The sequence below is a fragment of the Petromyzon marinus genome, assembly GCF_048934315.1.
Source record: "Petromyzon marinus isolate PM22_M1 ecotype Great Lakes invasive population chromosome 75 unlocalized genomic scaffold, UKy_Petmar_22M1.pri1.0 chr75_unloc.4, whole genome shotgun sequence".
NCBI classification, from domain to species: Eukaryota; Metazoa; Chordata; class Hyperoartia; order Petromyzontiformes; family Petromyzontidae; genus Petromyzon; species Petromyzon marinus.
Genome location: NW_027422616.1, coordinates 144,300 through 164,021, shown reverse-complemented (window position 1 = coordinate 164,021; position 19,722 = coordinate 144,300). Strand labels below are relative to the sequence as shown.

At 54.5% G+C, this 19,722-nt stretch overlaps 1 protein-coding gene across 1 annotated transcript in view; it reads right to left on the bottom strand.

Annotated features, from left to right (window-relative positions):
• LOC116937995 (serine/threonine-protein kinase mTOR) overlaps positions 1 to 18,666 on the bottom strand; it is a 221,813-nt gene extending 203,147 nt beyond the window's left edge. Inside the window, 4 exon segments of the mRNA XM_076058486.1 lie at positions 3,292 to 3,427; positions 11,677 to 11,780; positions 15,693 to 15,801; positions 18,485 to 18,666. Coding sequence (XP_075914601.1) covers positions 3,292 to 3,427; positions 11,677 to 11,780; positions 15,693 to 15,801; positions 18,485 to 18,604 — 469 coding nt within the window. The 5' untranslated portion in view covers positions 18,605 to 18,666.
• Between the last annotated feature and the right edge of the window lie 1,056 nt (positions 18,667 to 19,722).

The following is a 19,722-nucleotide window of genomic DNA, read 5'->3' as shown; positions in this document are numbered from 1 at the left end:
TGTCTCCCCGTGTCTCCCAGTGTGTCTCTCCCAGTGTGTCTCTCCCAGTGTGTCTCTCCCAGTGTCTCTCCGTCCGTGTCTTCCCGTGTCTCCCCGTGTCTCTCCCCGTGTGTCTCCCAGTGTCTCTCCGTCCGTGTCTTCCCGTGTCTCCCCGTGTGTCTCCCAGTGTCTCTCCGTCCGTGTCTTCCCCTTGTCTCCTCGTGTCTCTCCACGTGTGTCTCCCAGTGTCTCTCCCAGTGTGTCTCCCAGTGTCTCTCCCCGTGTGTCTCCCACTGTGTCTCCCCGTGTCTCCCTGCTTCTCACCGTGTCTCCCCGTCTCTTCCCGTGTCTCCCCTGTGTCCCCCCGTGTCTCTTTACCACAACGTGTCTCCCCGTGTCTCCCCCATGTCTCTCCGTGTCTCTCCCCGTGTCTCTCCGCGTGTCTCCCCGTCTCTCCGCGTGTCTCTCCCAGTGTCTCTCCCAGTGTCTCTCCCCGTGTATATCCGTGTCTCCCCCATGTCTCTCCGTGTCTCCCCGTGTCTCTCCCCGTGTCTCTCCCAGTGTCTCTCCCAGTGTCTCTCCCAGTGTCTCTCCCCGTGTATCTCCCACTGTGTCTCCCCGTGTCTCTCCGTGTCTCTCCGTGTCTCTCCCTGTGTGTCTCTCCGTGTCTCCCCCATGTCTCTCCGTGTCTCCCCGTGTCTCTCCCCGTGTCTCTCCCAGTGTCTCTCCCAGTGTCTCTCCCAGTGTCTCTCCCAGTGTCTCTCCCAGTGTCTCTCCCAGTGTCTCTCCCAGTGTCTCTCCCCGTGTATCTCCCACTGTGTCTCCCCGTGTCTCTCCGTGTCTCTCCGTGTCTCTCCCTGTGTGTCTCCCCGTGTCTCTCCGTGTCTCCCCGTGTCTCTCCCCGTGTCTCCCCGTGTCTCTCCGTGTGTCTCTCTCCGTGTCTCTCCGTGTGTCTCTCTCCGTGTGTCTCTCTCCGTGTCTCTCCGTGTCTCCCTGCTTCTCACCGTGTCTCCCCGTCTCTTCCCATCTCTTCCCGTGTCCCCCCGTGTCTCTTTACCGCAATGTGTCTCCCCCGTGTCTCCCCCATGTCTCTCCGTGTCTCTCCGTGTCTCTCCGTGTCTCTCCGTGTCTCTCCGCGTGTCTCTCCCGTGTCTCCCCCGTGTCTCCCCCGTGTCTCTCCCCATCCCCCCGTGTCTCCCCCCGTGTCTCCCCCCGCGTCTCCCCCCGCGTCTCCCCCCGCGTCTCCCCCGCGTCTCCCCCCGTGTCTCCCCCCGTGTCTCCCCCGTGTCTCCCCCGTGTCTCCCCCCGTGTCTCCCCCGTGTCTCCCCCGTGTCTCCCCCCGTGTCTCCCCCGTGTCACCCCGTGTCTCCCCCGTGTCTCCCCGTGTCTCCCCCGTGTCTCCCCCGTGTCTCCCCCCGTGTCTCCCCCGTGTCTCCCCCGTGTCTCCCCCCGTGTCTCCCCCCGTGTCTCCTCCCGTGTCTCCCCCCGTGTCTCCCCCCGTGTCTCTCCGTGTCTCCCCCCCGTATCTCCCCCCGTGTCTCCCCGTGTCTCCCCCCGTGTCTCCCCCCGTGTCTCCCCCCGTGTCTCCCCCGCGTCTCCCCCCGTGTCTCCCCCCGTGTCTCCCCCCGTGTCTCCCCCCGTGTCTCCCCCGTGTCTCCCCCGCGTCTCCCCCCGTGTCTCTCCGTGTCTCTCCCCCGTGTCTCCCCCCGTGTCTCCCCCGTGTCTCCCCCGCGTCTCCCCCCGTGTCTCCTCACCGCAGCGTGTCTCCCCCCGTGTCTCCCCCCGTCTCTCCCCGTGTCTCACCCCGTGTCTCTCCCCGTGTCTCCCCCCGTGTCTCCCCCCATCTCCCCGTGTCTCCCCCGTGTCTCCCCCCGTATCTCCCCCGTGTCTCCCCCGTGTCTCCCCCCATCTCCCCCGTGTCTCCCCCGTGTCTCCCCCCGTGTCTCCCCCCGTGTCTCCCCCGTGTCTCCCCCCGTGTCTCCCCCGTGTCTCCCCCGTGTCTCCCCCCATCTCCCCCGTGTCTCCCCCGTGTCTCCCCCGTGTCTCCCCCCGTGTCTCCCCCCGTGTCTCCCCCCGTATCTCCCCCGTGTCTCCCCCGTGTCTCCCCCCATCTCCCCGTGTCTCCCCCCGTGTCTCCCCCGTGTCTCCCCCCGTGTCTCCCCCCGTATCTACCCCGTGTCTCCCCCGTGTCTCCCCCGTGTCTCCCCCGTGTCTCCCCCCGTGTCTCCCCCGTGTCTCCCCCCATCTCCCCCGTGTCTCCCCCGTGTCTCCCCCGCGTCTCCCCCGTGTCTCCCCCGTGTCTCCCCCCGTGTCTCCCCCCATCTCCCCCGTGTCTCCCCCGTGTCTCCCCCCGTGTCTCCCCCCGTGTCTCCCCCGTGTCTCCCCCCGTGTCTCCCCCCGTATCTCCCCCGTGTCTCCCCCGTGTCTCCCCCCATCTCCCCCGTATCTCCCCCGTGTCTCACCCCGTGTCTCCCCCGTGTCTCTCCCCCGTGTCTCCCCCCGTGTCTCCCCCGCGTCTCCCCCCGTGTCTCCTCACCGCAGCGTGTCTCCCCCCGTGTCTCCCCCCCGTCTCTCCCCATGTCTCTCCCCGTGTCTCACCCCGTGTCTCTCCCCCGTGTCTCCCCCGCGTCTCCCCCGTGTCTCCCCCCGTGTCTCCCCCCGTGTCTCCCCGTCTCCCCCCGTCTCCCCCCGTGTCTCCCCCGTGTCTCCCCCCGTGTCTCCCCCCGTGTCTCTCCCGTGTCTCCCCCCGTGTCTCCCCCCGTGTCTCCCCCCGTGTCTCCCCCCGTGTCTCTCCCTGTCTCCCCTCATGTCTCCCCGTGTCTCCCCCCGCGTCTCTCCCCGTGTCTCCCCCCGTGTCTCCCCCGTGTCTCCCCCCGTGTCTCCCCCGCGTCTCCCTCCGTGTCTCCTCACCGCAGCGTGTCTCCCCCGTGTCTCCCCCCGTGTCTCCCCCGTGTCTCCCCCCGTGTCTCCCCCGCGTCTCCCCCCGTGTCTCCCCCGCGTCTCCCCCCGTGTCTCCCCCCGTCTCTCTCCGTGTCTCACCCCGTGTCTCCCCCGTGTCTCCCCCCGTGTCTCCCCCGTGTCTCCCCCGTGTCTCCCCCGTGTCTCCCCCCGTGTCTCCCCCGTGTCTCCCCCGTGTCTCCCCCCGTGTCTCCCCCCGTCTCTCCCCATGTCTCTCACCCCATGTCTCCCCCCGTGTCTCCCCCCGTGTCTCCCCCCGTGTCTCTCCGTGTCTCCCCCGTGTCTCCCCCCGTATCTCCCCCGTGTCTCCCCCCGTGTCTCCCCCCGTGTCTCCCCCGCGTCTCCCTCCGTGTCTCCTCACCGCAGCGTGTCTCCGTCCCTCACTGCGGTCTCCAGTGAGCCACTCCAGCGCCCTCTTCACCTCAAACTCAACGTACTCAGCCGTGAACGTCCCTCCGGCCGTCGAGAGGCGACCCATCGCCCGGCTCACCTGGCACCAGCAGCATCATCAGCATCATCAGCAGCAGCAGAAGCATCATCATCAGCATCATCATCAGCATCATCATCAGCATCATCAGCATCATCAGCATCATCAGCAGCAGGCATCATCATCAGCAGCAGCATCATCAGCGGCATCATCATCAGCGGCATCATCATCAGTAGTGTGTGTATGAGTGAGTAGTGTGTGTGTATGAGTGAGTGGTGTGTGTATGAGTGAGTAGTGTGTGTATGAGTGAGTGAGTAGTGTGTGTATGAGTGAGTAGTGTGTGTATGAGTGAGTGAGTAGTGTGTGTATGAGTGAGTGAGTGGTGTGTGTATGAGTGAGTGAGTAGTGTGTATGAGTGAGTGAGTAGTGTGTGTATGAGTGAGTGAGTAGTGTGTGTATGAGTGAGTAGTGTGTGTATGAGTGAGTGAGTAGTGTGTGTATGAGTGGGTGAGTAGTGTGTGTATGAGTGAGTAGTGTGTGTATGAGTGAGTGAGTAGTGTGTGTATGAGTGAGTGAGTGGTGTGTGTATGAGTGAGTGAGTAGTGTGTGTATGAGTGAGTGAGTAGTGTGTGTATGAGTGAGTGAGTAGTGTGTGTATGAGTGAGTGAGTAGTGTGTGTATGAGTGAGTGAGTGGTGTGTGTATGAGTGAGTAGTGGTGTGTATGAGTGAGTGAGTAGTGTGTGTATGAGTGAGTGAGTAGTGTGTGTATGAGTGAGTAGTGTGTGTATGAGTGAGTGAGTAGTGTGTGTATGAGTGGGTGAGTAGTGTGTGTATGAGTGAGTAGTGTGTGTATGAGTGAGTGAGTAGTGTGTGTATGAGTGAGTGAGTGGTGTGTGTATGAGTGAGTGAGTGGTGTGTGTATGAGTGAGTGAGTAGTGTGTGTATGAGTGAGTGAGTAGTGTGTGTATGAGTGAGTGAGTAGTGTGTGTGTATGAGTGAGTGAGTAGTGTGTGTATGAGTGAGTGAGTAGTGTGTGTATGAGTGAGTGAGTAGTGTGTGTATGAGTGAGTAGTGTGTGTATGAGTGAGTAGTGTGTGTATGAGTGAGTAGTGTGTGTATGAGTGAGTGAGTAGTGTGTGTATGAGTGAGTAGTGTGTGTATGAGTGAGTGAGTAGTGTGTGTATGAGTGAGTGAGTAGTGTGTGTATGAGTGAGTGAGTAGTGTGTGTATGAGTGAGTGAGTAGTGTGTGTATGAGTGAGTAGTGTGTGTAAGAGTGAGTAGTGTGTGTATGAGTGAGTGAGTAGTGTGTGTATGAGTGAGTGAGTAGTGTGTGTATGAGTGAGTAGTGTGTGTATGAGTGAGTGAGTAGTGTGTGTATGAGTGAGTGAGAAGTGTGTGTATGAGTGAGTGAGTGGTGTGTGTATGAGTGAGTGAGTAGTGTGTGTATGAGTGAGTAGTGTGTGTATGAGTGAGTGAGTAGTGTGTGTATGAGTGAGTAGTGTGTGTATGAGTGAGTAGTGTGTGTATGAGTGAGTGAGTGGTGTGTGTATGAGTGAGTAGTGTGTGTATGAGTGAGTGAGTAGTGTGTGTATGAGTGAGTGAGTAGTGTGTGTATGAGTGAGTGAGTAGTGTGTATGAGTGAGTAGTGTGTGAGTGAGTGAGTAGTGTGTGTATGAGTGAGTGAGCAGTGTGTGTATGAGTGAGTGAGTAGTGTGTGTGTGTGTGAGTAGTGTGTGTATGAGTGAGTGAGTTGTGTGTGTATGAGTGAGTAGTGTGTGTATGAGTGAGTGAGTGGTGTGTGTATGAGTGAGTGAGTAGTGTGTGTATGAGTGAGTGAGTAGTGTGTGTATGAGTCAGTGAGTAGTGTGTGTATGAGTGAGTGTGTGTATGAGTGAGTGAGTAGTGTGTGTATGAGTGAGTAGTGTGTGTATGAGTGAGTGAGTAGTGTGTGTATGAGTGAGTGAGTGGTGTGTGTATGAGTGAGTAGTGTGTGTATGAGTGAGTGAGTAGTGTGTGTATGAGTGAGTGAGTAGTGTGTGTATGAGTGAGTGAGTAGTGTGTGTATGAGTGAGTGAGTAGTGTGTGTATGAGTGAGTGAGTAGTGTGTGTATGAGTGAGTGAGTAGTGTGTGTATGAGTGAGTGAGTGGTGTGTGTATGAGTGAGTAGTGTGTGTATGAGTGAGTGGTGTGTGTATGAGTGAGTGAGTAGTGTGTGTATGAGTGAGTGTAGTGTGTGTATGAGTGAGTGAGTGTGTGTGTTTGAGTGAGTGAGTAGTGTGTGTATGAGTGAGTAGTGTGTGTATGAGTGAGTAGTGTGTGTATGAGTGAGTGAGAAGTGTGTGTATGAGTGAGTGAGTGGTGTGTGTATGAGTGAGTGAGTAGTGTGTGTATGAGTGAGTAGTGTGTGCATGAGTGAGTGAGTAGTGTGTGTATGAGTGAGTAGTGTGTGTATGAGTGAGTAGTGTGTGTATGAGTGAGTGAGTGGTGTGTGTATGAGTGAGTAGTGTGTGTATGAGTGAGTGAGTAGTGTGTGTATGAGTGAGTGAGTAGTGTGTGTATGAGTGAGTGAGTAGTGTGTATGAGTGAGTGTGTGAGTGAGTGAGCAGTGTGTGTATGAGTGAGTGAGCAGTGTGTGTATGAGTGAGTGAGTAGTGTGTGAGTGAGTGAGTAGTGTGTGTATGAGTGAGTGAGTAGTGTTGTGTATGAGTGAGTAGTGTGTGTATGAGTGAGTGAGTGGTGTGTGTATGAGTGAGTGAGTAGTGTGTGTATGAGTGAGTGTGTGTGTATGAGTGAGTGTGTGTATGAGTGAGTAGTGTGTGTATGAGTGAGTAGTGTGTGTATGAGTGAGTAGTGTGTGTATGAGTGAGTAGTGTGTGTATGAGTGAGTGAGTAGTGTGTATGAGTGAGTGAGTAGTGTGTGTATGAGTGAGTGAGTAGTGTGTGTATGAGTGAGTGAGTAGTGTGTGTATGAGTGAGTGAGTAGTGTGTGTATGAGTGAGTGAGTGGTGTGTGTATGAGTGAGTAGTGTGTGTATGAGTGAGTGGTGTGTGTATGAGTGAGTAGTGTGTGTATGAGTGAGTGAGTAGTGTGTGTATGAGTGAGTGAGTAGTGTGTGTATGAGTGAGTAGTGTGTGTATGAGTGAGTGAGTAGTGTGTGTATGAGTGAGTGAGTAGTGTGTGTATGAGTGAGTGAGTAGTGTGTGTATGAGGGAGTGAGTAGTGTGTGTATGAGTGAGTAGTGTGTGTATGAGGTGAGTGGGTGTGTGTATGAGTGAGTGAGTAGTGTGTGTATGAGTGAGTGAGTAGTGTGTGTATGAGTGAGTAGTGTGTGTGTGAGTGAGTAGTGTGTGTATGAGTGAGTGAGTAGTGTGTGTGTGAGTGAGTAGTGTGTGTATGAGTGAGTGTGTGTATGAGTGAGTGAGTAGTGTGTGTATGAGTGAGTAGTGTGTGTATGAGTGAGTGAGTAGTGTGTGTATGAGTGAGTGGTGTGTGTATGAGTGAGTGAGTAGTGTGTGTATGAGTGAGTGAGTGGTGTGTGTGTATGAGTGAGTGAGTGTGTGTATGAGTGAGTAGTGTGTGTATGAGTGAGTGAGTAGTGTTGTATGAGTGAGTGAGTGGTGTGTGTATGAGTGAGTGAGTAGTGTGTGTATGAGTGAGTGAGTAGTGTGTGTATGAGTGAGTGAGTAGTGTGTGTATGAGTGAGTGAGTGGTGTGTGTATGAGTGAGTAGTGTGTGTATGAGTGAGGTGAGTAGTGTGTGTATGAGTGAGTGAGTAGTGTGTGTATGAGTGAGTGAGTGTGTGTGTATGAGTGAGTGAGTAGTGTGTGTATGAGTGAGTGAGTAGTGTGTGTATGAGTGAGTAGTGTGTGTGGAGTGTGTGTGTATGAGTGAGTGGAGTGTGTGTATGGTGAGTGAGTGGTGTGTGTATGAGTGAGTGAGTAGTGTGTGTATGAGTGAGTAGTGTGTGTATGAGTGAGTGAGTAGTGTGTGTATGAGTGAGTAGTGTGTGTATGAGTGAGTAGTGTGTGTATGAGTGAGTAGCATGTGTGTATGAGTGAGTGAGTGGTGTGTGATGAGTGAGTAGTGTGTGTATGAGTGAGTGAGTAGTGTGTGTATGAGTGGTGAGTAGTGTGTGTATGAGTGAGTGAGTGGTGTGTATGAGAGTAGTGTGTGAGTGAGTAAGTGTGTGTGTATGAGTGAGTGAGCAGTGTGTGTATGAGTGAGTGAGTAGTGTGTGTGTGAGTGAGTGAGTAGTGTGTGTATGAGTGAGTGAGTAGTGTGTGTATGAGTGAGTAGTGTGTGTATGAGTGAGTGAGTGTGTGTGTATGAGTGAGTGAGTAGTGTGTGTATGAGTGAGTGAGTAGTGTGTGTATGAGTGAGTGTGTGTATGAGTGAGTGAGTAGTGTGTGTATGAGTGAGTAGTGTGTGTATGAGTGAGTAGTGTGTGTATGAGTGAGTATGTGTGTATGAGTGAGTAGTGTGTGTATGAGTGAGTGAGTATTGTGTGTATGAGTGAGTGAGTAGTGTGTGTATGAGTGAGTGAGTAGTGTGTGTATGAGTGAGTAGTGGTGTGTGTATGAGTGAGTGAGAGTGTGTGTATGAGTGAGTGAGTAGTGTGTGTATGAGTGAGTGAGTAGTGTGTGTATGAGTGAGTGAGTAGTGTGTGTATGAGTGAGTAGTGTGTGTATGAGTGAGTGAGTAGTGTGTGTATGAGTGAGTGAGTAGTGTGTGTATGAGTGAGTGAGTAGTGTGTGTATGAGTGAGTGAGTAGTGTGTGTATGAGTGAGTAGTGTGTGTATGAGTGAGTGAGTGGGTGTGTGTATGAGTGCAGTGAGTAGTGTTGTGTATGAGTGAGTGAGTAGTGTGTGTATGAGGTGAGTAGTGTGTGTGTGTGTGAGTAGTGTGTGTATGAGTGAGTGAGTAGTGTGTGTATGAGTGAGTGTGTGTATGAGTGAGTGTATGTGTGTATGAGTGAGTAGTGTGTGTATGAGTGAGTGAGTAGTGTGTGTATGAGTGAGTGAGTAGTGTGTGTATGAGTGAGTGAGTAGTGTGTGTATGAGTGAGTGAGTGTTGTGTGTGTATGAGTGAGTGAGTGGTGTGTGTATGAGTGAGTAGTGTGTGTATGAGTGAGTGAGTAGTGTCCTGTATGAGTGAGTGAGTGGTGTGTGTATGAGTGAGTGAGTAGTGTGTGTATGAGTGAGTGAGTAGTGTGTGTAATGAGTGAGTAGTGTGTGTATGAGTGGAGTGTAGTGTGTGTATGAGTGAGTGAGTAGTGTGTGTATGAGTGAGTGAGTAGTGTGTGTATGAGTGAGTGAGTAGTGTGTGTATGAGTGAGTGAGTAGTGTGTGTATGAGTGAGTGAGTGGTGTGTGTATGAGTGAAGTAGTGTGTGTATGAGTGAGTGAGTAGTGTGTGTATGAGTGAGTGAGTGGTGTGTGTATGAGTGAGTGAGTAGTGTGTGTATGAGTGAGTAGTGTGTGTAATGAGTGAGTGAGTAGTGTGTGTATGAGTGAGTGAGTAGTGTGTGTATGAGTGAGTGTGTAGTGTGTGTATGAGTGAGTGAGTAGTGTGTGTATGAGTGGTGAGTAGTGTGTGTATGAGTGAGTGGTGTGTGTATGAGTGAGTGAGTAGTGTGTGTATGAGTGAGTGAGTAGTGTGTGTATGAGTGAGTGAGTGGTGTGTGTATGAGTGAGTGAGTAGTGTGTGTATGAGTGAGTGAGTAGTGTGTGTATGAGTGAGTGAGTTGTGTGTATGAGTGAGTGAGTAGTGTGTGTATGAGTGAGTAGTGTGTGTATGAGTGAGTAGTGTGTGTATGAGTGAGTAGTGTGTGTATGAGTGAGTGAGTAAGTGTGTGTATGAGTGATAGTGTGTTGTATGTGGTGAGTGGTGTGTGTATGAGTGAGTGGAGTGGTGTGTGTATGAGTGAGTGAGTAGTGTGTGTATGAGTGAGTGGAGTGAGTAGTGTGTGTATGAGTGAGTAGTGTGTGAATGAGTGAGTGAGTAGTGTGTGTATGAGTGAGTGAGTAGTGTGTGTATGAGTGAGTGAGTAGTGTGTGTATGAGTGAGTGAGTAGTGTGTGTATGAGTGAGTGAGTAGTGTGTGTATGAGTGAGTGAGTAGTGTGTGTATGAGTGAGTAGTGTATGAGTGAGTAGTGTGTGTATGAGTGAGTGGTGTGTGTATGAGTGAGTAGTGTGTGTATGAGTGAGTAGTGTGTGTATGAGTGAGTGAGCGGTGGTGTGTATGAGTGAGTGAGTAGTGTGTGTATGAGTGAGTTAGTGTGTGTATGAGTGAGTGAGTAGTGTGTGTATGAGTGAGTAGTGTGTGCATGAGTGAGTGAGTGGTGTGTGTATGAGTGAGTGAGTGGTGTGTGTATGAGTGAGTGAGTAGTGTGTGTATGAGTGAGTGAGTGAGTAGTGTGTGTATGAGTGAGTGAGTGAGTAGTGTGTGTATGAGTGAGTGAGTAGTGTGTGTATGAGTGAGTGAGTAGTGTGTGTATGAGTGAGTGAGTGAGTAGTGTGTGTATGAGTGAGTGAGTAGTGTGTGTATGAGTGAGTGAGTAGTGTGTGTATGAGTGAGTGAGTAGTGGTGTGTATGAGTGAGTGAGTAGTGTGTGTATGAGTGAGTAGTGTGTGTATGAGTGAGTGGTGTGTGTATGAGTGAGTAGTGTGTGTATGAGTGAGTAGTGTGTGTATGGGGAGTGAGTGGTGTGTGTATGAGTGAGTGAGTAGTGTGTGTATGAGTGAGTGAGTAGTGTGTGTATGAGTGAGTGAGTAGTGTGTGTATGAGTGAGTGAGTAGTGTGTGTATGAGTGAGTGAGTAGTGTGTGTATGAGTGAGTGAGTGTGTGTGTGTATGAGTGAGTGAGTAGTGTGTGTATGAGTGAGTGAGTAGTGTGTGTATGATGAGTGAGTAGTGTGTGTATGAGTGAGTGAGTAGTGTGTGTATGAGTGAGTGAGTAGTGTGTGTATGAGTGAGTGAGTAGTGTGTGTATGAGTGAGTGAGTAGTGTGTGTATGAGTGAGTGAGTAGTGTGTGTATGAGTGAGTGAGTAGTGTGTGTAATGAGTGAGTGAGTGGTGTGTGTATGAGTGAGTGAGTAGTGTGTGTATGAGTGAGTGAGTAGTGTGTGTATGAGTGAGTAGTGTGTGTATGAGTGAGTGAGTAGTGTGTGTATGAGTGAGTGAGTAGTGTGTGTATGAGTGAGTGAGTAGTGTGTGTATGAGCGAGTGAGTGGTGTGTGTATGAGTGAGTGAGTAGTGTGTGTATGAGTGAGTGAGTAGTAGTGTGTATGAGTGAGTAGTGTGTGTATGAGTGAGTGAGTAGTGTGTGTATGAGTGAGTAGTGTGTGTATGAGTGAGTGAGTGGTGTGTGTATGAGTGAGTGAGTAGTGTCTGTATGAGTGAGTGAGTAGTGTGTGTATGAGTGAGTAGTGTGTGTCTGAGTGAGTGAGTAGTGTGTGTATGAGTGAGTGAGTAGTGTGTGTATGAGTGAGTGAGTAGTGTGTGTATGAGTGAGTAGTGTGCGTATGAGTGAGTAGTGTGTGTATGAGTGAGTGAGTAGTGTGTGTATGAGTGAGTGAGTAGTGTGTGTATGAGTGAGTAGTGTGTGTATGAGTGAGTAGTGTGTGTGTATGAGTGAGTGAGTAGTGTGTGTATGAGTGGTGTGTGTATGAGTGAGTGAGTAGTGTGTGTGTGTATGAGTGCGTAGTGTGTGTATGAGTGAGTAGTGTGTGTATGAGTGAGTAGTGTGTGTATGAGTGGAGTAGTGTGTGTATGAGTGAGTGAGTAGTGTGTGTATGAGTGAGTAGTGTGTGTATGAGTGAGTGTGTAGTGTGTGTATAAGTGAGTGAGTAGTGTGTGTATGAGTGAGTGAGTGGTGTGTGTATGAGTGAGTGAGTAGTGTGTGTATGAGTGAGTGCGTAGTGTGTGTATGAGTGAGTGAGTAGTGTGTGTATGAGTGAGTGCGTAGTGTGTGTATGAGTGAGTGAGTAGTGTGTGTATGAGTAGTGTGTGTATGAGTGAGTGAGTAGTGTGTGTATGAGTAGTGTGTGTATGAGTGAGTGAGTAGTGTGTGTATGAGTGAGTGAGTAGTGTGTGTATGAGTGAGTGAGTAGTGTGTGTATGAGTGAGTGAGTAGTGTGTGTATGAGTGAGTGAGTAGTGTGTGTATGAGTGAGTGAGTAGTGTGTGTATGAGTGAGTAGTGTGTGTATGAGTGAGTGAGCGGTGTGTGTATGAGTGAGTGAGTAGTGTGTGTATGGTGTGTGTGTGATGAGTGAGTGAGTAGTGTGTGTATGAGTGAGTGCGTAGGGTCACCATCTCGGTGAGTGTGGGGTCGCTGGAAGGGAGCAAGCTACGAAGGTTATTGGCGAAGCGACTGATCCTTGTTGAGTTGCCACCCTCCACTCCGATCAGAGACACTGGGGAGGGGGGGGGGGCGGGGGTCACGGTGAGACACAGGGAGAGGGTGAGACACAGGGAGACACAGGGAGACACAGGGAGACACAGGGAGACACAGGGAGAGACAGGGAGACACAGGGAGACACAGGGAGAGGGTGAGACACAGGGGGAGGGTGAGACACAGGGGGAGGATGAGACACAGGGAGACACAGGGAAAGGGTGAGACACAGGGAGAGACACAGGGAGAGACACAGGGAGACACAGGGGGAGACAGGGTGAGACACAGGGAGACAGGGGGAGGGTGAGACACAGGGAGACACAGGGAGAGACACAGGGGGAGGGTGAGACACAGGGGGAGGGTGAGACACAGGGAGAGACACAGGGAGAGACAGGGGGAGAGACACAGGGAGACACAGGGAGACACAGGGGGAGGGTGAGACACAGGGAGACACAGGGAGAGACACAGGGAGAGACACAGGGAGACACAGGGAGAGACACAGGGAGAGACACAGGGAGACACAGGGGGAGACAGGGTGAGACACAGGGAGACAGGGGGAGGGTGAGACACAGGGAGACACAGGGAGAGACACAGGGAGAGTGTGAGATACAGGGAGACACAGGGAGAGGGTGAGACACAGGGAGACACAGGGAGACACAGGGAGACACAGGGAGACAGGGAGACACAGGGGGAGGGTGAGACACAGGGAGACAGGGGGAGGGGGGGAGACACAGGGAGACACAGGGAGAGACACAGGGAGAGACACAGGGAGAGACACAGGGAGACACAGGGAGACACAGGGGGAGGGTGAGACATAGGGAGACACAGGGAGAGACACAGGGAGAGACACAGGGAGACACGGAGACAAAGAGAGACACAGGGAGACAGGGGGAGACAGGGGGAGGGTGAGACACAGGGAGACATAGGGAGAGACACAGGGAGACACACGGGGAGACACAGGGAGACACAGGGGGAGGGTGAGACACAGGGAGAGACACAGGGGGAGGGTGAGACACAGGGAGACACAGGGAGACAGGGGAGGGTGGAGGGACACAGGGAGAGACACAGGGAGAGACACAGGGAGAGACACAGGGAGACACAGGGAGACACAGGGGGAGGGTGAGACACAGGGAGAGACACAGGGAGACACAGGGGGAGACACAGGGGGAGGGTGAGACACAGGGAGACACAGGGGGAGGGTGAGACACAGGGAGACAGGGGGAGGGGGTGAGACACAGGGAGACAGGGAGAGACACAGGGAGACACACGGGGAGACACACGGGGAGGGTGAGACACAGGGAGAGACACAGGGAGAGACACAGGGAGAGACACAGGGAGAGACACAGGGAGAGACACACGGGAGACACACGGGGAGACAACGGGGAGACACAGGGGGAGGGGTGAGACACAGGGAGACACAGGGAGAGACACAGGGTGAGACACAGGGAGACACAGGGGGAGGGGATGAGACACAGGGAGACACAGGGAGAGACACAGGGAGAGACACAGGGGGAGGGTGAGACACAGGGAGACACAGGGAGACAGGGGGAGGGTGAGACACAGGGAGACACAGGGAGAGACACAGGGAGACACAGGGAGACACAGGGAGACACAGGGAGACACAGGGGGGAGACACAGGGGGATACACAGGAAGGGTGAGACACAGGGAGACACAGGGAGACACAGGGAGAGGGTGAGACCAAGGAGACACGGTGAGACACAGGGGGACACACAGGAAGGGTGAGACACAGGGAGACACACGGAGAGACACAGGGAGACACAGGGAGACACGCAGGAGACACAGGGAGGGTGAGACACAGGGAGACACACAGGGAGACACAGGGAGACACGCAGGGAGACACACAGGGAGACACACAGGGAGACACACAGGGGAGGTGTGACACAGGGAGACACACGGGGAGACACAGGGAGACACAGGGAGACACAGGGAGACACAGGAAGGGTGAGACACAGGGAGACACAGGGAGACACAGGGAGACACAGGGAGAGGGTGAGACGCAAGGAGACACGGGGAGCCACAGGGGGACACACAGGAAGGGTGAGACACAGGGAGACACAGGGGGAGGGTGAGACACAGGGAGACACAGGGAGACACAGGGGAGGGTGAGACACAGAGAGACTCAGGGGGAGAGTGAGACAGGGAGACACAGGGAGACACACAGGGAGACTCAGGGAGACACAGGGAGACACAGGGAGACACACGGGGTGGGTGAGACACAGAGAGACACAGGGGGGAGGGTGAAACACAGGAAGACACACAGGGAGGCACACGGGGAGACACAGGGAGGGAGACACACAGGGAGGGTGAGACACAGGGATACAGACGGGGAGACACAGGGAGGACACAGGGAGACACACAGGGAAGGTGAGACACAGGGATACACACGGGGAGACACAGGGGAACACACAGGTAGACACAAAGGGAGACACACAGGGATACACACGGGGAGACACAGGGGAACACACAGGTAGACACAAAGGGAGACACACAGGGATACACACGGGGAGACACAGGGAGACACAGGGAGACACACAGGGAGACACAAAGGGAGACACACGGGGATACACACGGGGAGACACAGGGAGACACAGGGAGACACACAGGGAGGGTGAGACACAGGGATACACACGGGGAGACACAGGGAGACACAGGGAGGGTGAGACAGGGAGACACACGGAGAGACACAGGGAGACACACAAGGAGGGTGAGACAGGGAGACACACGGAGAGACACAGGGAGACACAGGGAGACACAGGGAGACACACAAGGAGGGTGAGACACAGGGAGACACACGGAGAGACACAGGGAGACACAGGGAGACACACAGGGAGGGTGAGACACAGGGAGACACACGGGGAGACACAGGGAGACACAGGGAGACACACAGGGAGGGTGAGACACAGGGATACACACGGAGAGACACAGGGAGACACGCAGGGAGGGTGAGACAGGGAGACACACGGAGAGAGACAGATACTGAGACGTAAATAAACACACACACAGACCCACACAGACACAGACACACACAAAGACACACACAAAGACACACACACAGACCCAAACAGAAACACACACACAGAAACACACACACAGACACACGCAGAAACAAAGACAAAGACACACACATACACAAATAGACAGACACACACAAAGACACACACAAAGAGATACACACAAAGACACACACACAGAAACACACGCAAAAAGACACACACATACACAAATAGACAGACACATACACAAAGACACACACACAGAAATACACAAAGACACACACACAAATAGACAGACACACTCACAAAAAGACTCACAAAGACACACACACAGACACACACACAGACACACACAAAGACACACACAAAGACACACACACACAAAGACACACAAAGACACACACACAAAGACATGCACGAAGACACACACAAAGACACACACAAAGACACACACACAGAAACACACACAAAGACACACGGACACAGACACACACACAGAAACACACACAAACACACAAAGACACACACAAATAGACAGACACACTCACAAAAAGACTCACAAAGACACACACAGAGACACAGAGACACAGAAACACACAGACACACACAGAAACACACTCAGAAACACACACAGAAACACACACAAAGACACACACAAAGACAGACACAAATAGACAGACACACTCACAAAAAGACTCACAAAGACACACACACAGAGACACAGAAACACACAAACACACACACAGAAACACACACAGAAACACACACAAAGACACACACAAATAGACAGACACACTCACAAAAAGACTCACAAAGACACACCACACACACAGACACACAGAAACACTCGCAAAAAGACACATGCACACACACGCACACGCAAGCACGGAGACACACACACAGAGAGAGAGCCACGTACCTATGGCGAGGATGCCTCCCTTCTTCTCGTTGACGTCCGAGCTGGAGAAGAGCTCGAAGATCTGGTGGTTGAGATCATCGTAGAACGCAGCGCTCTCCTCCACGCTGAGCTGCAACGCACACAGAGACAAAGGTCCCCCGTGTAGCCTCCACATCCACTCACCCAACTAGCCACTCACTCACTCACCCACTCATCTACCCACTCACTCACTTGCTCTCCTCCACGCTGAGCTGCAACGCACACAGAGACAAAGGTCCCCCGTGTAGCCTCCACATCCACTCGCCCAACTAGCCACACACCCACTCACTCAACTACCCACTCACTCACTCACCCAACTACCCACTCACTCACTCAACTAGCCACACACCCACTCACTCAACTAGCCACTCACTCACTCACTCATCTATCCACTCACTCATCTACCCACTCACTCAACTAGCCACTCACTCAACTACCCACCCACCCATCTACCCACTCACTCACTTGCTCTCCTCCACGCTGAGCTGCAACGCACGCAGAGACAAAGGTCCCCCGTGTAGCCTCCACATCCACTCACCCAACTACCCACCCACTCACTCAACTAGCCACTCACTCAACTACCCACTCACCCACTCACTCATCTACCCCACTCGCTCATATACCCACTCACTCAACTAACCACTCGCTCATCTACCCACTCACTCAACTAACCACTCGCTCATCTACCCACTCACTCATCTACCCACTCACTCATCTACCCACTCACTCAACTAACCACTCACTCATCTACCCACTCACTCATCTACCCACTCACCCAACTACCCACACACTCACTCAACTACCCACCCACTCATCTACCCACTCACTCAACTACCCACCCACTCATCTACCCACCCACTCAACTACCCACCCACTCATCTACCCACTCACTCAAATACCCACCCACTCACTCATCTACCCACTCACCTAACCACCCACTCACTCACCCACTCACTCAACTACCCACTCACTCATCTACCCACCCACTCACTCACTCATCTACCCACTCACCTAACCACCCACTCACTCACCCACTCACTCACTCATCTACCAACTCACTTATCTACCCACCCACCCACTCACTCATCAACCCACTCACTCAACTACCCACCCACTCACTCATCTACCCACTCACCTAACCACCCACTCACTCAACTACCCACCCACTCACTCATCTACCCACTCACTCAACTACCCACCCACTCACTCACTCATCTACCCACTCACCTAACCACTCACTCACTCACCCACTCACTCAACTACCCACCCACTCAACTACCCACCCACTCACTCACGCATCTACCCACTCACTCATCTACCCACCCACTCATCTACCCACTCACCTAACCACCCACTCACTCAACTACCCACCCACTCACTCACCCACTCATCTACCCACTCACTCATCTACCCACTCACTCAACTACCCACCCACTCAACTACCCACCCACTCAACTACCCACCCACTCAACTACCCACCCACTCACATCTACTCACTCACCTAACCACCCACTCACTCAACTACCCACTCGCTCAACTACCCACCCACTCAGTCATCAACCCACTCACTCATCTACCCACTCACTCACTCACCACTCACTCACCTACCCACCCACTCACTCATCTACCCATTCACTTAACTACCCACCCACTCACTCACTCATCTACTCACTCACCTAACCACCCACCACTCATCTAATCAATCATTCACCCACCCAAGTGACTCATCTACCCACCCACTCACTCTCTCATCTACTCACCCACCACCGAGGGTGGTGGTGAGGAGGTGGACACCACCGATGGTGGTGAGGAGGAGGTGGACACCACCAAGGGTGGTGGAGCTGGTGGTGGTGGTGAGGTGGACACCACCGAGGGTGGAGCTGCTGGTGGTGAGGAGGGTGGACACCACCGAGGGTGGAGCTGGTGGTGGTGGTAGTGAGGTGGACACCACCAAGGGTGGAGCTGGTGGTGGTGGTGAGGTGGACACCACCGAGGGTGGAGCTGGTGGTGGTGGTGTGGACACCACCGCAGGGTGGAGCTGGTGGTGGTGGTGAAGGAGGTGGACACCACCGAGGGTGGAGCTGGTGGTGGTGAGGTGGACACCACCGAGGGTGGAGCTGCTGGTGGTGAGGTGGACACCACCGAGGGTGGAGCTGCTGGTGGTGGTGGTGAGGTGGACACCACCGCAGGGTGGAGCTGGTGGTGGTGAGGTGGACACCACCGAGGGTGGTGGTGAGGTGGACACCACCGAGGGTGGAGCTGCTGGTGGTGAGGTGGACACCACCGAGGGTGGTGGTGAGGTGGACACCACCGAGGGTGGAGCCTGGTGGTGGTGGTGAGGTGGACACCACCGAGGGTGGAGCTGGTGGTGGGAGCTGGTGGTGGTGAGGTGGACACCACCGAGGGTGGAGCTGGTGGTGGTGAGGTGGACACACCGAGGGTGGAGCTGGTGGTGGTGAGGTGGACACCACCGAGGGTGGAGCTGCTGGTGGTGAGGTGGACACCACCGAGGGTGGTGGTGAGGTGGACACCACCGAGGGTGGAGCTGGTGGTGGTGGTGAGGTGGACACCACCGAGGGTGGAGCTGGTGGTGGAGCTGGTGGTGGTGAGGTGGACACCACCGAGGGTGGAGCTGGTGGTGGTGAGGTGGGACCACCACCCGAGGGTGGAGCTGGTGGTGGTGAGGTGGACACCACCGAGGTGGAGCCTGGTGGTGGTGAGGTGGACACCACCGAGGGTGGAGCTGGTGGTGGAGCTGGTGGTGAGGTGGACACCTCTCGTAGCTCCGTGGCCACGTAGTGCTGGAGGTCCTTGGCTGCCCGTGACCTCGAGTCCTCGCTGCGGCTACGCAGGCCCTGCATGAACTGCTGCATCATGGCTGACGTTCCAGACATGGCGGTGGTGGCGGTGGTGGTGGTGGTGGTGGTGGGGGTGGTGGTGAAGGTGGTGGTGGTGGTGGCGGTGGTGGCGGTGGTGGTGGTGGAGGTGGTGGTGGTGGTGGTGGAGGTGGTGGTGGCGGTGGTGGCCCCACGCCTGCTGGGCACACGTGGGTGGGGCGGGTGAGTGGTGTGGTGGGTGGGTGAGTTGGGTGGTGGTGGGTGAGGGGTGGGTGGGGTGGGTGGGTGAGTGGTGTGGTGGGTGGGTGAGTGGTGTGGTGGGTGGGTGAGTGAGGTGGTGGTGGGGCAGTGGGTGGGTGGGGTGGGTGGTGAGTGAGGTGGTGGGTGGGTGAGTGGTGTGGTGGTGGGTGAGTTGGGTGGTGGGCGGGTGAGTGGTGTGGTGGGTGGGTGAGTGGTGTGGTGGGTGGGTGAGTGGTGTGGTGGGTGGGTGAGTTGGGTGGTGGGCGGGTGAGTGGTGTGGTGGGTGGGTGAGTTGGGTGGTGGGCGGGTGAGTGGTGTGGTGGGTGGGTGAGTTGGGTGGTGGTGGGTGAGTGGTGTGGTGGGTGGGTGAGTTGGGTGGTGGGCGGGTGAGTGGTGTGGTGGGTGGGTGAGTGGTGTGGTGGGTGGGTGAGTGGTGTGGTGGGTGGGTGAGTTGGGTGGTGGGCGGGTGAGTGGTGTGGTGGGTGGGTGAGTTGGGTGGTGGTGGGTGAGGGGTGGGTGGGGTGGGTGGGTGAGTTGGGTGGTGGTGGGTGAGTTGGGTGGTGGTGGGTGAGGGGTGGAGTGGGTGAGTGGTGTGGTGGGTGGGTGAGTTGGGTGGTGGTGGGTGAGGGGTGTGGTGGGTGGGTGAGTTGGGTGGGTGGGGTGAGTTGGGTGGGTGGGGTGGGTGAGGTTGTGGGTGAGGGGTGGGGTGGGTGGTGGTGAGTGAGGTGGGGTGAGTTGGGTGGGTGGGATGGGTGGGTGAGTTGGGTGGTTGTGAGCGAGGTGGGCGGATGAGAGAGGTGGGGTGAGTTGGGTGGGTGGGGTGGGTGGGTGAGTGGTATGGTGGGTGGGTGAGTGAGGTGGGGCGCGGCGGTGGGTGGGGTGAGTTGGGTGGGTGGAGTGGGTGGGTGAGTGGTGTGGTGGGTGGGTGAGTTGGG